Source organism: Leptodactylus fuscus, chromosome 7 (genome assembly GCF_031893055.1).
Source record: "Leptodactylus fuscus isolate aLepFus1 chromosome 7, aLepFus1.hap2, whole genome shotgun sequence".
Lineage (NCBI taxonomy): Eukaryota > Metazoa > Chordata > Amphibia > Anura > Leptodactylidae > Leptodactylus > Leptodactylus fuscus.
The window spans coordinates 139,855,008-139,870,512 of record NC_134271.1 but is presented as its reverse complement, the minus strand read 5'-3'; the positions used below and the strand labels follow the sequence as shown (position 1 = coordinate 139,870,512).

The window sequence follows — 15,505 nt, the reverse complement described above, 5'->3', positions numbered from 1 at the left end:
CATTATACTGTGGGGTAGCTGGAGGGGGACATTATACTGTGGGGCAGCTGGAGGGGACATTATACTGTGGGGTAGCTGGAGGGGGACATTGCCCTAAATAAAATTGATGAAAAGGAGAATGGTATACCGACTTTGGACAGTCCAATGCTGGTGAGGGGGACGCCATCAGATAATGTCACCCCTAGTATAGCTAAGGATAAGGCCACTCCTCTCTGCTACTGAAGTCTACCGCCAGAGTGAATCTACAGCTATCAGGGTTTGCTGGGAGTTGTAGTTTCACAACAGCCGGAGTGCCATGGGTCCTTGACCCCTGATCCAGTATCTTTAAGATAAAACATGGCACCTTGGCTAAACCCATGGTAAAGAGGACGCCGGGGTCACATGCAGATGGGTCATGGCTTCAATATAGTTTCCTATAAAATAAAACTGAACTCCAGAGGATTCCTCGAAACGCCGAGATTTCTGTCTAGAGAACAGCAACACCTAGTGGACATACAGAGCATTACAGCACTTACTGTTACAGTCTCTATAACATTGCCATCCATCAAATTTCGGTACGTCTGCCAACGATGACCGTCACATAGGGTACCAGCTATACACGGTCACCATATAGGACTAACCCGTGCTACGTGGGCAAGAAGAGAACGCGCTGTGCTTGCCTATATGGCAGAAGAAGGCCCTATACTATAACCTGTGTAGTCCCACGGAGTAGGGCGCCACCTGCTGGACCATATTATATAACATTTCAAATAAAGAATAGCGCAATTTTAATATTTTATTTGGTTATGCCAGTGTCAGAAGTTTCCTTCATAGCCTGCACTAGTCACGGGTCTAGTCTGAGCTTCTTCTCTGCCCTGTGAACAGCATTTAGTGATCTGCTTTACAGCCCAGTCATGGCCATAGGCAGCAATAGTCTGGCGCCGACTCACTGAGGTCTATGGGAGAGCTTTCTACACATGCTCAATGTAGGGAGGGGGAGGAGATAAGTCGTGGTTATAATGATGGGATGGTGGTGTTATCTATAAAGGTGTTATCTACTATTGAAATCCTGTCCATGATGTAAATGAGATGACTTCTGCAAAGAAAACTACAGAATTGGTAAGTGTCATTCTAGTATCAGGTTTAGTAGTCAGAGTGAAAATTGCAGGATTTTTTTTTTTTTTTTAATAGTAACGTGGAAAATGAAAATATTCCTAAAAAAAACGTTTAAAATAGAAATTTGGTCTAAAAATAGGCCATTTTGGTGACACAGTCCCTTTATGCCAGGATGTACTATTGAACTATTGAGTAGTGCGCCACCTGCTGGCCAATAGGATATAAACATAATGTAACAGGACTTGGAAATTTAAGAGCAGACAACCTGAGATTTATTTATTATCAATGGGCTTACAATTCCACAATTTTTACTTTTTTAACCTCTTTTGGCTTTTTTTCGTGAACGTAGGGTCCGAGCGCCTACATTTTTGGGGATTGTAAAGGTCTTCGTTTAGGAACCTCTAGGAGGATGACACTGATCTCCTCTTCTCAGACCAGTGACATCACGTCCGTCATTCACATTCAAATAAATGGGATGAACCGCAATACCATGCACAGCCACAATACAATGTGGGGCGCTGTGCTTGGTAAGTAGGGCAGCAAGTGAAAATTTAAAGTGGATATAGGGCCTGCTTTAATAATACTTTCCTAGCTATTTCTAGGAAAGCTGGGTGAAAAACAGTAAAGCAGCCAGTATAGCTCCAACAGTGGATGCCACTCAACTTTCCCAGAGTCCTGAACATTAAATCTGCTTATTTATACAGAACCATGGAATGTATCACTATATAGCCAATTAGTCATTCAGGTGTCAAGGAAAGCTGGATGACAACCCCTATGGATGTTTTCATGGCAGCCCTATAGGTTGTCAGGTTGTCTCTGGAGGCGTTAAATAGTCATAAAATAATCGAAGAATTTCTCAGTCCTCCTGTGGAAACGACTTGTAAAATAGAATAAAAAGCTAAAACTTGTGTATAAAATGATGTAAAAATCCCTTAAAATTGTCCCGATTTGTGGAGGAACTCCGGAGTCCGTGACAGAGAAGGTGGGGGAGGGGCTTCAGTACGTCGCTTCATCCATATTGTCATCGCTGTCCCCTCCGAAATCTTCACCGTTGTCGAAATAAGACATGATGTAATCGGTCTCCTGGAAGGACAGATGAAAGGGTTAATAGCGGGGGATCCAATGTAGGGACTGTGGGGTATAGATAACCCCCGTAGCAAACTGCGCCGTGTGAACGGGACTAGTGATGTCATTTAATGAGTCCCAAAAAGACAAGATGTTCTGCAGCAGCTGGAGCTGTATTATGAGAAAGCATGAACCTCAAACACTACCTACCACACTGAAATAGGGGTAATCCTGATGACCGAACCTTAGGATAGTGTCCTCAATATCAGACTTGTGGGGGCGCCCAGTGATCTGACACCTATCGGTCTCTTACGGCACAATCCCTTTAAGAGAGGTTCTGCAGCAGCTGAGGTATGTATTGTAAGGACTAACGTACTCCCTACTGGGACTTGTATAAGGACCCTCCTTGTTGCAATCTGCGGTAGGTCAGAAGAGTCGTCTTACCTCCTCGTGCTCCTCTTCATCATACTCTTCCTCTTCTTCTTTCTCTTCTTCCTCGTCCTTCTTCTCTTCCTCCTCCTCGGAGCTCACCTCCTCCTCTTTCTTCTCGAGGTTCTGGAAGACACAAAGCAATCTTAAGCACTGAACTGGGACTACAACTCTCAGCCGCTATGTCTAGGAAAGCTGGGTGAAGACCACAGTAGCCAGTAACGCAGCCCCAGCAAGGGACGTCACCCAACTTTCCTAGGCTTCGGCATGGAAAAATCAGTCTAAATGTGTAGCGATATGTGAAGGCGGGGGATGTATCCTGTTCAGGGGTCTAGGAAAGCTGAGTGACAACCACTGCGAAGACTGCAATGGCGGCCCTATTAGATGTCAGTACATTTTATATCAAGGACATGATGGCAAATTTTGTGATTTCTGGTCACAATAATGGATAGATCACAACACTTCTCTCCTGAAATACTCTGTGCTGCTGATATACCCTGCTACTTCCATCTGACCTCTTAAAATTGTCCCCCCGTTATATACTGCCCTGTTCTTACCATCACCACCACATGTACGCATGTAATGCTGACGTGACTAGTCTAGTGATCCAGCCGTCATGGCTGCCGATGATGTAGATGTATTGTCTGAGGTAACGCTGACTAGTCTGGTGATCCAGCCGTCATGGCTGCCGATTATGTAGATGTATTGTCTGAGGTAATGCTGACTAGTCTGGTGATCCAGCCGTCATGGCTGCCGATGCTGTAGATATATTGTCTGAAGTAACGCTGACTAGTCTGGTGATCCAGCCGTCATGGCTGCCGATTATGTAGATGTATTGTCTGAGGTAATGCTGACTAGTCTGGTGATCCAGCCGTCATGGCTGCCGATGATGTAGATATATTGTCTGAAGTAACGCTGACTAGTCTGGTGATCCAGCCGTCATGGCTGCCGATGATGTAGATATATTGTCTGAGGTAACGCTGACTAGTCTGGTGATCCAGCCGTCATGGCTGCCGATTATGTAGATGTATTGTCTGAGGTAACGCTGACTAGTCTGGTGATCCAGCCGTCATGGCTGCCGATGATGTAGATATATTGTCTGAGGTAACGCTGACTAGTCTGGTGATCCAGCCGTCATGGCTGCCGATTATGTAGATGTATTGTCTGAGGTAACGCTGACTAGTCTAGTGATCCAGCCGTCATGGCTGCCGATGATGTAGATATATTGTCTGAGGTAACGCTGACTAGTCTGGTGATCCAGCCGTCATGGCTGCCGATGATGTAGATATATTGTCTGAGGTAACGCTGACTAGTCTGGTGATCCAGCCGTCATGGCTGCCAGGCCTATAGATATATTGTCTGAGGTAACGCTGACTAGTCTAGTGATCCAGCCGTCATGGCTGCCAGGCCTATAGATATATTGTCTGAGGTAACGCTGACTAGTCTGGTGATCCAGCCGTCATGGCTGCCGATGCTGTAGATATATTGTCTGAGGTAACGCTGACTAGTCTAGTGATCCAGCCGTCATGGCTGCGGGGAGGGGGAGACGTCTGAGGAGAACCTGACAGCTAAAACGCTGCTAATTCCCGCGTCATTATTCCCACGCAGCAGTTTAGGGTCTGTGTGTAAATCTCACAGAGAGGGGGCGACGTACGCGCCTTTACTCTACACTGACGTGACAGGGGCATGCTGGGAAGTGACAACCGAATCTGCACCATTACTAATCCTGCAGGCAAGGCTCTCCTGAAATACTCTGCACTGCTGAGATAACCTACTTGTTTCATTCATATGTGCCTGTCGGTTCTGTGCTCTCTAAATATAAACATCACTCCTTTCCTGAAATACTCTGTGCTGCTGGAGCGCTGCCCGTGTGTGACATCCCACTTCACGCCGCTTCTGCGAAAATGCAGATCGGTCCTTTCTAAAAGAATAAGACTACGCATAAAGAAGCCGCATCACATTGCTTTCCTGAAATACTCTGTGCTGCTAATACCTTTGATCCCAACACTTATTTATATACTCCTCCCCTCTGGGTGTCTCCAACAAGATCTGTACACACAAAGACATCCTGAAATACTCTGTGCTGCAGATAGGCCCAGCTCTTCTCCTGAAATACTCTGTGCTGCTGGGATACCTTGCTCCTTCCAGATTTTGCATTGGGGCCCAGGAGCTTCTAGTTACACCCCGGGCCCCTACCACTATCTATCAAGGTCCTAAAACCCATCTCTATTGCCCCCCCATATTAACCTAATTCTCTAGAGGTCACTGCCTCCAACAAGATCTGAAATACTCTGTGCTGCTCCTTTGTTTACAGGCCTTACCATCCTTAGGATAGCTTGTTAATATCTGATCTATGGGGGTCCAACACGTGAGACCCCCCGCAGATCAGCTGCTTCCAGTTAACAGGCTAGTAACATAACATCTATTCTGTTTGCAGCTCAGACCCATCCAAGTGAATGGGACTGAGCTGCAATACCAAGCACAACCACTAAGCAATGTGCGGCGCTGATCTTGGTATTGAGTCAAGAGGCCATAGTTCCCCCTTAATGGTTTCGTCTCTGTGGGGGTCCCAAGTGTCGGATCCTTACAGATCAGAGATTTCCCACAAGGATCCCTGGAGGCTGGTTCACCTTCTGGAGCGCCACAACAAATGTGGCGGATGTGGCGTTTCCGGTTACCCATTTTTAAGTCTCTATCCTCCTCTGAGGGATTTTAGGTCCATCCTATAATCTGGATTTCAGTCGACCTACCTCCAACTTCTTAATGATCTCCTCCTTATCCAGCGGGACCCTCTGCTTGTGTTTGGGAAGAATAATGGCGGACTCTGCAGAAGAAGCAAGGAAGGAATGAAGAGAACAAACGGTCGTACCAAGACAGGCCACTAGAGGCCACTACACTCAAATGGTTAAAAGCCACTTATGGGTTATTGCTCGTTATGGACACTTCTCATTACTGTGTAATTAATTCTAATTCTCTGTTATCAGCCATTTCTGGATTCTAGACAAGATTCAGAATCTGGAAACCCAGTGGGGACGACGGTAAAAGTGGGTGCCCCACAGACAGACAGACAAGTAGCCATACATAGTAGCCGAAAGTTTATCACTTACTCTCTTTCTGGATCTTTCTCACTTTGATCTTCAGCTCTCGAGGTAAAAGAGTCCAATCTAGAAAAGCAATGGACACGACATGAATAAAACAGTCCTATGGGGGACACTGACGCTATCCCTGGGGGCACCTGGTTGGAGCCATTTATTGGGGGATCTCATTGTAGAGTATTATTATTCATGGGGGGGGGTAAATGTGATTGGCGAAATCCTTTGGGCAGCCCTTTGAATAGCGCCATTTGGGGGACGTAGTTTAGTCCTCTGAATGGTGCCATTTATGAGATGGAGCACTCTAGATCATGCCATTCTAGTCCTCTAGCTGGCGCTGTTCATGTAGAGGTTGGGATGGATGGTGAAACCCTGGGGGATATCACCAATCATGAGGAAGGGGCACCCCTAGATGACGCCATTCAGGAGGGGACAGCCCCTTGAATGGCTAGGAGGGAACTCTCTAGATAGGAGGAAACCCTCCATATGGCGCCATTCTGGGGATCACCGAGAGGTGGATGGTAAAACCCTAGAGCAGGGATAGGGAACCTTCGACTCTCCAGCTGCTGTGAAACTACAACTCCCAGCATGCTCCACTCACTTCCATGGGAGTTCCAAGAACAGCAGAGCAAGTATGCATGCTGGGAGTTATAGTTTTGCAACAGCTGGAGAGCCGTACGTTCCCTACCCCTGCCCTAGAGGATCCTGCCGTTCATGAGGTGGGGGCTCTCTGGATGGTGTGTGTATGGGGGGATGAGTGGATGGTGAAACTCTAGAGAATCTCGGGGGGCTTGGCACCATCCAGAAGTCATCTGGATGGTGCCGAGCCCCCCAGAAGGCACAGATCATGAGGGACAGAGACCCCCCAGATGGCGCCATTCATGGGTGGGAGTACCTCCAGGTGGTGTTCTTCATAGAGGTGGAGCCCTCTGACTGAGCAGTGGTAACTTTTTATGGGAACTTTTGTAGGGGGGGACCTTTTATGGGAACACTCTAGTGGCACTATTTATGGGGGTCCTCTGGATGGCACTGTACATAGGCTGGAGAGCCCGCCAGATGGAGCCATTTATGGGAACACTCTAGCAGCACTATTTATGGGGGTCCCCTAGATGGCACTGTATATAAGATGGAGAGCCCGCCAGATGGAGCCATTTAGGGGAACACTCTAGTGGCACTATTTATAGGGGTCCTCTAGATGGCACTGTATATAAGATGGAGTGCCCCCCAGATTATGGGAACTATCTAGTGGTCCTATTTATGGGGGCCCTCTGGACAGCCCTAGTCATAACACTATAATGGATTACAAATACACCGCCATTTTCAGAATCGTCTGGCGTCCTGGCACTCGGACCATTACGACTAATAAACAAACATGCCATACGCGCGTTTTCCTAGGAGTTCCCCTTTAAATCCCAGATCCCGAGCGCCGTGCCCTACACGGAGTAGATATAACACACCGATCATCTCTCTATCACCACAATGATATCGCCGGGCGGCGGTTATTACTTTCGTAATAGCCCTGACCTATTATACGTGTGGACGGGCGAGCCTTTAGATCTTTCCAGTACTGAACACAATGGAGCGGCGAGATCTTACCGGGGTGCCAGTCGATGGCATTGTCAACAGGTCCAGACGTCTGATATTTATCAGAGTATCGCTCCACATCTGAGCAGGAGAAAGAAGAAGAGGATAAAAATAGAGGCAGCGCTGCGTGCGTCACCGACAGGCAAAATCAATAGAGAAACGTAGACAGTGAGAGAAGCAGCCGCCGACCAATCCGAAGTGACCGAGCCGCAGCCTCCGGGTAGTCGCTGGTGCAGCGTGCCATACAAACACGAGCCGTCTTTATTTATAAAGCTCTACGCGGACGCTGCCCTCATTACCGCACTAGGTGACAAACGCGTTCACCCTGCACTGGCAGATGGCACGATGGCCGCCCGCTAATGAGTCTCTGCTGTCGGGCACTGGTGAGATGTGTCAGCTGGAGACTGATCGCCCGCTATGGGGGGAACGAATATCTACGGGAACGCAAACATGGCTCTAATCATCCAGAAAAATCTAAGAATCCGGCACATAGAAGGGGGATGTTCACACACGCGAGTGATGCAGTTTCCAAATCGGACAAATAATGAAAATTGGGCATGTGATGGATATTTTATTTTTTTTTATTCTCCCCCGTCCATCACATCTGTTTTTTTAAATCATTGAACGTGAGTGAGCGAATTCGCGCATCCGTTTTTTTGACAGACAGATAAAACAGTTAGAAAAAAAACAAAACCAAAAAAAACGGACGCGTTCTATAGTCGTTCGTTTTTACAAACACAAATCAATGGGGTCCATTTTGTATTGTTTAAAAAATAAAAACAAAAAACAAAACAAAATTCAAGAGTCCATAAAATGAAAAAAAAACGGAAGACATTTGGCCGTCAAAAACAGAAAAACGGAACGGACGCAAAAAATAGACCGTTTTTTATGGCCTAGAAATGGACACTGCCAGGAGAACATAGACGAAGGCCATAGTCACATAAGGATGTCGATTTTTAATGAATTGGACAATTTTTAAAGGGGTTAGGCAGGACTTCAACAATATGGCGGCTTTCTTCTTCTCAGGATGTGACATCATGTCTGTCGGTCATATGGCAATGCCGCATCACCGTCCCATTAAAACGAATGGGACTGACTAGCAGCAAGGTCATGTGATCAACAAAAGTGAGGTCACCTCCCGAGAAGAAGAAAGCAGCCATGTTTTCGAAGTCCTTCACGGCCCCTTTGACAGCAGTGTGGCATCCATTTTGTGTCCATTGGTCGTTTTTGATGGCAAATTTTGCGTGGATTTTTAAAGGGGTTGTCCAGGATAAAAATTAGTTTTTAAATTAAGCCGGAGAAGGTGATTTTTTTTTTTTTTTTAAACAAACAAACATACACCCCCTTCCACCAATGCCTCCCAACTTGGTACGGTCCTGTTGCTCCGCTGTTCTCTTTTGTCAGATGTAACGTCCTGAGTCCGAATCCTTAGGCCGCTATCCTGGAAAACCCCTTTAAGGCGCTCTTAAAAAACTGGATGAATTTCATTCATTTTTTTTTTTTTTTACCCAACCCCCTCGGACAATACTCTGTTTTACAAATATTAAAGGGGTTCTACCATAAAAAATCTAATTTTTTCTGCCTACCACGTCAGAATAGCCTTAAGAAAGGCTATTCTTCTCCTACCTTTAGATGTCTTCTCCGCACCGCTGTTCAGTAGAAATGCCGGTTTTCGTCGGTATGCAAATGAGTTCTCTCGCAGCACTGGGGGCGGTCCTCAGCGCTCAAACAGCACTGGGGGCGTCCCCAATGCTGTGAGAGAACTCTCCATCTTCTTCAGGAATGTCGTCTTCACGCGTCAAACTTCTAGGCCTAGGGCAGAAGTGGCCACAAGAAAAATGGCCGCTTACACAGTAAGCGAGGCCTAGAAGTTTGACCGCCAGTGCCAGAAGAAGACACAGGGAGAGCCCGTTCTTGAAAAAGACGGAGGCGGCGTTGGAGAGTTCTCTTGCAGCATTGGGGACGCCCCCAGTGCTGCGAGATAACTCATTTGCATACCGACGGAAACCGGGATTTCTACTGAACGGCGGCGCGGAGAAGACATCTAAAGGTAGAAGAAGAATAGCCTTTCTTAAGGCTATTCCTACGTGTGATTGAGAAAAAAAATTTGATTTTAATGGTAGAATCCCTTTAAAAACGAAATGGACAAAGATAGGACATATCTGATTGGTTAGTACGGGCAACTGCTCCATGTCTTTATAAAATTGATAAATCTCCGCACTAATGGAAACCAGTAAGGGGGGGGCGCTGTGCTGGCGCAGAGATTATTAAAGGGATTGTGCAGTTTTATTTATTTTTACTCTCTCTCTGTGTGCATATATATTAAATTAAATTATATATATATATATATATATATATATATATATATATATTGTGACGGATTACCAGATGGACAGAATGGGAGATCCCATGGGAACACTAAGTTTCTCGCCATGGTTAGGATCTCTGCTTGCTGTCAGTGAATGGATCCCCATTGGGATATAGAGGACGCCATTAGATGTACGATGGTACGGGTACCTTTTTTGGGTGCTGCGGGTTTGATGTTATAGGGCAGGCTCTTCATGGCTCCTCTCAGCTCCTGTTTTAGGGCCAGCATGTATTCTATCTCCTCTCCAGTCTGTAGGGGCACCGGCTTGAAGTCTAAGGCCTAGTATAGGAAGACAATATATACATAGGCAAGATGTACGGATGATGTGTAGACGCTAGGACGCCTATGGGGGACCCCCGTGATGACCCCTTTATTACAGACCCCTTCCTATTGGACATCTATGGACCAATGTGAATTCACATCAAACTGAATACCAAGCAGGGCGCTGTACATTACATAGTGGCTGAATTTGGTATTGCAGCTTAGTCCCATTTACTTCAATAGGACTGTACCATGTGACCAATAAATGTGACATCATCGCCACATGGAAAAGCCACGCCTCTTCAAACAGCTGATCGGCAAGGGTCACAGTTGTCAATGAATCAATATGCAAGTCCTACAAAACCCCTTTAAATATGGAGTAGACACCCAGGGGTAAGAAACCCGCATCACCCCCATAGCTACGTATACATGGAATGTCACAATGCATGTTTTTGAACCAACTTTTCTAAGGGTTTTTGATTATTTTATTTAATTTTAAATTTTCCATCTATATTTAAAAACGAATGAAAAAAACAAAAAACTATATTGTGCAATTTTCACTCTGGCCACTAAACCAAATAAGCTGACACTTCTGTAGGGTTTTTTTTTTTTTTTTTGCAGAAGTCGTCTCATTTAAATCATGGACAGGATTACAATAGAAGATAACACCTCTATAGATAACACCATCCTTACAACCACTACTGATAAGGGACAGACTGCAGTGGCCACAGGGATATCCACTGAAATCACTGCCAAATTGGTGGACCAAGAAGTCCTTGTCCTTGCAAAGGGCGCCAGGATCAATAGCACTTTTTATAAAAAATTTAACCCCCTACCCTGTGTAGATAATATTTCTATACTCTTCAAATTATGACCTAGGCCATGATCCTTAGGATAGGCCATAAATATCTGATCGGCGGGGTACAGGGGAGTATGAATCAGCTGTTCGGAGAGGAGTCTAGTCCTTGTACTATACAGGAGCCAGTTCCCTGCCCTGTATAGTGGCAGGGCATTGGTACTGCAGCTCAACTGGTAAGAGCTAAGCTGCAGTACCAGCGTTTGACCACTATACAGGGTAGGCGCCATCTACTTGCGGCTCTGTTTAGTGTAGAATATGGAAATGGCTCTGGATAGATGATCATATGGGGATGGGGGGTATCGTTGGACTCCCACCAGATATTCTTGGCCTTAGTGTTTTTGCATGCCCAATCTGATCATAACCATGAAGGGCGCCCTCTATGATGTCCACATGTTCTTTTAGTAAATACTTGTATTTTTCATGTAATAATAGTCCAGGAGCATCTTTATTTAGAACTCTGTGCCATCCCTCTGGTTATTCCTCCTGGAAATTAATGGATCAATAGAAAACTGTGGGAAATGGGGGTCCACGGACCACTCTGAAACTACCCAACCAGGGCCAGATTGTGTAGAGACAAACCTATATGACAAGGACAGTAATCCCCTACTGTTGAATATATTCCTACATTTCCAGGAGGGATAACAGAGGAACATCATAACACAAAGCTCTAAGAAAAGATGCCCCGGGATTGTTAATACTGAAGCAGACGTGTCCAGGAAGATGATGGCTTCCCTACTTACAGGAAACAGAGGGGGAGGCTGCAGGGTGGGTGGGGGCAGTGTTTCGCCCCGTCCGATACCAATAGCCTGCACATTAAATGTCATCTGCCCCCGGCCCGCACCTCGCCCCCGGCCTGCCATCTTCTCAGCTCCTCCGGGGTAAAATCATAAAAAAATCCAACCTGTGTAAGAGACAAAGAGATATAAGGTGGCAGATGTATACAGAGCAGCATTACAGGGGAACATGACAACACTTCCAGGCAGCAGCTATAGTCTCTATCCATACCTGCAGGGGAACATGACAACACTTCTACGTAGCAGCTATATCCTATATACATACATGGAGGGAATATGACAACACTTCTACATAGCAGCTATATCCTATATACATGGAGGGAACATGACAACACTTCTACGTAGCAGCTATATCCTATATACATATATGGAGGGAACATGACAACACTTCTATGTATCAGCTATATCCTATATACATACATGGAGGGAATATGACAACACTTCTACGTAGCAGCTATATCCTATATACATACATGGAGGGAATATGACAACACTTCTACATAGCAGCTATATCCTATATATATGGAGGGAACATGACAACACTTCTACGTAGCAGCTATATCCTATATACATACATGGAGGGAATATGACAACACTTCTACGTAGCATCTATATCCTATATACATATATGGAGGGAACATGACAACACTTCTACGTATCAGCTATATCCTATATACATGGAGGGAATATGACAACACTTCTATGTATCAGCTATATCCTATATACATACATGGAGGGAATATGACAACACTTCTACGTAGCAGCTATATCCTATATACATATATGGAGGGAACATGACAACACTTCTATGTATCAGCTATATCCTATATACATATATGGAGGGAACATGACAACACTTCTACGTATCAGCTATATCCTATATACATGGAGGGAATATGACAACACTTCTATGTATCAGCTATATCCTATATACATACATGGAGGGAATATGACAACACTTCTACGTAGCAGCTATATCCTATATACATATATGGAGGGAACATGACAACACTTCTATGTATCAGCTATATCCTATATACATATATGGAGGGAACATGACAACACTTCTACGTATCAGCTATATCCTATATACATGGAGGGAATATGACAACACTTCTATGTATCAGCTATATCCTATATACATACATGGAGGGAATATGACAACACTTCTACGTAGCAGCTATATCCTATATACATATATGGAGGGAACATGACAACACTTCTATGTATCAGCTATATCCTATATACATATATGGAGGGAACATGACAACACTTCTACGTATCAGCTATATCCTATATACATGGAGGGAATATGACAACACTTCTATGTATCAGCTATATCCTATATACATACATGGAGGGAATATGACAACACTTCTATGTATCAGCTATATCCTATATACATACATGGAGGGAATATGACAACACTTCTATGTATCAGCTATATCCTATATACATACATGGAGGGAATATGACAACACTTCTATGTATCAGCTATATCCTATATACATACATGGAGGGAATATGACAACACTTCTATGTATCAGCTATATCCTATATACATACATGGAGGGAATATGACAACACTTCTACGTAGCAGCTATATCCTATATACATATATGGAGGGAACATGACAACACTTCTATGTATCAGCTATATCCTATATACATATATGGAGGGAACATGACAACACTTCCACATAGCAGCTATATCCTATATACATGGAGGGAACATGACAACACTTCTATGTATCAGCTATATGGAGCACATCTTTTTGCTATTGCTGGGGGCCACTGCTAGGATACTGTATACATAGATGACTATAATACAGATATATAGCCTGGACTAGTAATGGTCACCGCCATCTCTCCTCCACACACTGACTATAACGCTCCCGAGCTGTGATCACTTTATATTTACCTTACAGCATTCTCATCCACACGTGGAACGCAAGGTGTTGGTCGCCAGCCGATGACGTCACCGTGCCTTTCCCCCTCTGCGTATAACTATTGGTTTAATTGCCCGCCAATCACGTACTGAAGAGCCAACGAGCAATCATGTGGGCGGGGCAAGGCGGATAAGCAGAGGTCCAGGGGAGCGTGACGGCGGATCTATATAATAGGGGAGGGGGCCTCGGGCATTGTGCTGCACGTACATGAGAGGGAGTAGTGTGGGGACGCTGGGGCAGGTGACAGGGCTCATTATGTATGCGGGGCACACTGGGATAGAGCTATATATAGCTAATAGTGGGGGCATGGTATATGACGGGGGCTTCTGTTTTTAGTACTTTTCTATGGCTGATGCATATATATGGGGAGGGGGTGTCTATATGCATACACATGGGGGGATTCAGTGATGGATGTATACATATTATGAGGGTATCCTATGGCTGATGCATATATATATGGGGAGGGGGTGTCTGTCACTGATGCATACGTATGCCATCTACAGAAGCCCACCATATGTATATGAGGGGGAGGGGGGCTTGTGGCTGACACATTTATATGGGGGTCACATTTGTATGGTGGGTTCACGTTCATATGTGACTGGTGCATTCATATGGTGGTCGTCATTGATTTTGTGATGGGTGGGGGTCCCAGTGGTCGGACCTTCAGGTATCACACATCCCTTATACTGTATAGATGGGGAGTGCACCTTGTTTGTGGGACAAGCACTGATTTAGGAACTGAAATAGCCACATGCTTTGTGCAGCACTACGGTGTATGTTGTTCCACAGCTGCCGTCCCCATGATCTAGGGCTAGGCTAAAGTATAGAAAACAGTATAGAAATCCCGGGAGATTATCATGGGGGAGGGGGTCACACTTCTCTTTTAGGGTCTACAGAACTTGCCGTATGGATCCTCATACCTCCTATATATCCCGAATCCAGGGCGCCGCTTTGATGCTACCCTAGAACACCACCAGGACTGTGGGCATAGTGGCTGACACTATAGCTAATGATGTTACGGGCGGACTATGGGACGTTCTGCTTTCAGACAATGTGGGAGATTTGGTATATTACCAGCCTGTCCCTGCAGGGAGGTCTGCACAGTGTCCAACTCGGGAGGGTGCAGTCGCGTTCAGGTCCAGGAGCCATAGATACGACTGTGTCTGTGTCAGTCCCCCTCCCTGTATACTGCATAGCAAGGAAATCAGTGATCATTTTAGCCACAGAGTTGCATTTTATTAATTTATAGCGCCAACATATCCTACAGCACTCTTATTAACCACTGTCAGGATCTAAATTCCAGGTTCCCTATCAGTATGTCTTTGGAGTCTCGGAGGGAAACAGAATACTTGGAGGAATCCCACACAAACATGGGGAGAACATACAAACTCCATGCAGGTGTTGCCTTTGTTCGAATTTGTATTCAAGACCCATTGTGGCTTAACCAGTCATGCAAGGTTCTCCAAAGTCAATTTACAAGAGCTATATTAAAGTTATGCCCCAAAGATAAAGGGTAACTTGCTAAATGGTGGGGGCCTGACTATTAGGACTTCGACTGATCAGAGAATGGGGGACCAGTTCTCCCATTTGAATGGAGCATGCAGCCTGATATTCCATTCATTCTCTGTAGAACTGGTGAAGATAGGCTTGGACCAGTGGCGTAACTAGGAAGGGCAGGGCCCCGTGGCAAACTTTTGACATGCCCCCCCCCCCCCCCCGACCGCAGCCAAAGACCTCGACCGACCGAACCCCCGCATTCCTGTGTGCACTATTATGCCCCATAGTGGCCCCTCACACAGTATTATGCCCCATAGTGGCCCCTGCACACAGTATTATGCCCCATAGTGGCCCCTGCACACAGTATTATGCCCCATAGTGACCCCTGCACACAGTATTATGTCCCGTAGTGGCCCCTGCACACAGTATTATGCCCCATAGTGGCCCCTGCACACAGTATTATGCCCCACTGTGGACACCCATGAACAATTATTATACTCTGGGGTTTTTTCA

At 45.5% G+C, this 15,505-nt stretch overlaps 1 protein-coding gene across 1 annotated transcript; it reads right to left on the bottom strand.

Annotated features, from left to right (window-relative positions):
- Positions 1–1,246: 1,246 nt before the first annotated feature.
- On the bottom strand, positions 1,247–13,534 carry POLR3GL (RNA polymerase III subunit GL). Its single transcript, XM_075281152.1, has 8 exons — positions 13,468–13,534; positions 11,494–11,654; positions 9,783–9,912; positions 7,278–7,346; positions 5,697–5,753; positions 5,340–5,413; positions 2,605–2,715; positions 1,247–2,178 (listed from the first exon to the last, which is right to left on the bottom strand). The coding sequence occupies exons 2-8, from the start codon at positions 11,611–11,613 to the stop codon at positions 2,092–2,094; spliced, it is 648 nt and encodes a 215-aa protein (XP_075137253.1). The 5' UTR covers positions 11,614–11,654; positions 13,468–13,534; the 3' UTR covers positions 1,247–2,091.
- Between the last annotated feature and the right edge of the window lie 1,971 nt (positions 13,535–15,505).

Coding starts and splice junctions, on each gene's coding strand:
- POLR3GL (XM_075281152.1), bottom strand. CDS start 11,613: ATGGCAGGCCGGGGGCGAGGTGCGGGCCGGGGGCAGATGACATTTAAT. Junction 7,347..9,782: donor ACCCGCAGCACCCAAAAAAG/GTACCCGTACCA, acceptor TCTCCTGCTCAG/ATGTGGAGCGATACTCTGAT. Junction 2,179..2,604: donor ATGAAGAGGAGCACGAGGAG/GTAAGACGACTC, acceptor CTGTCCTTCCAG/GAGACCGATTACATCATGTC.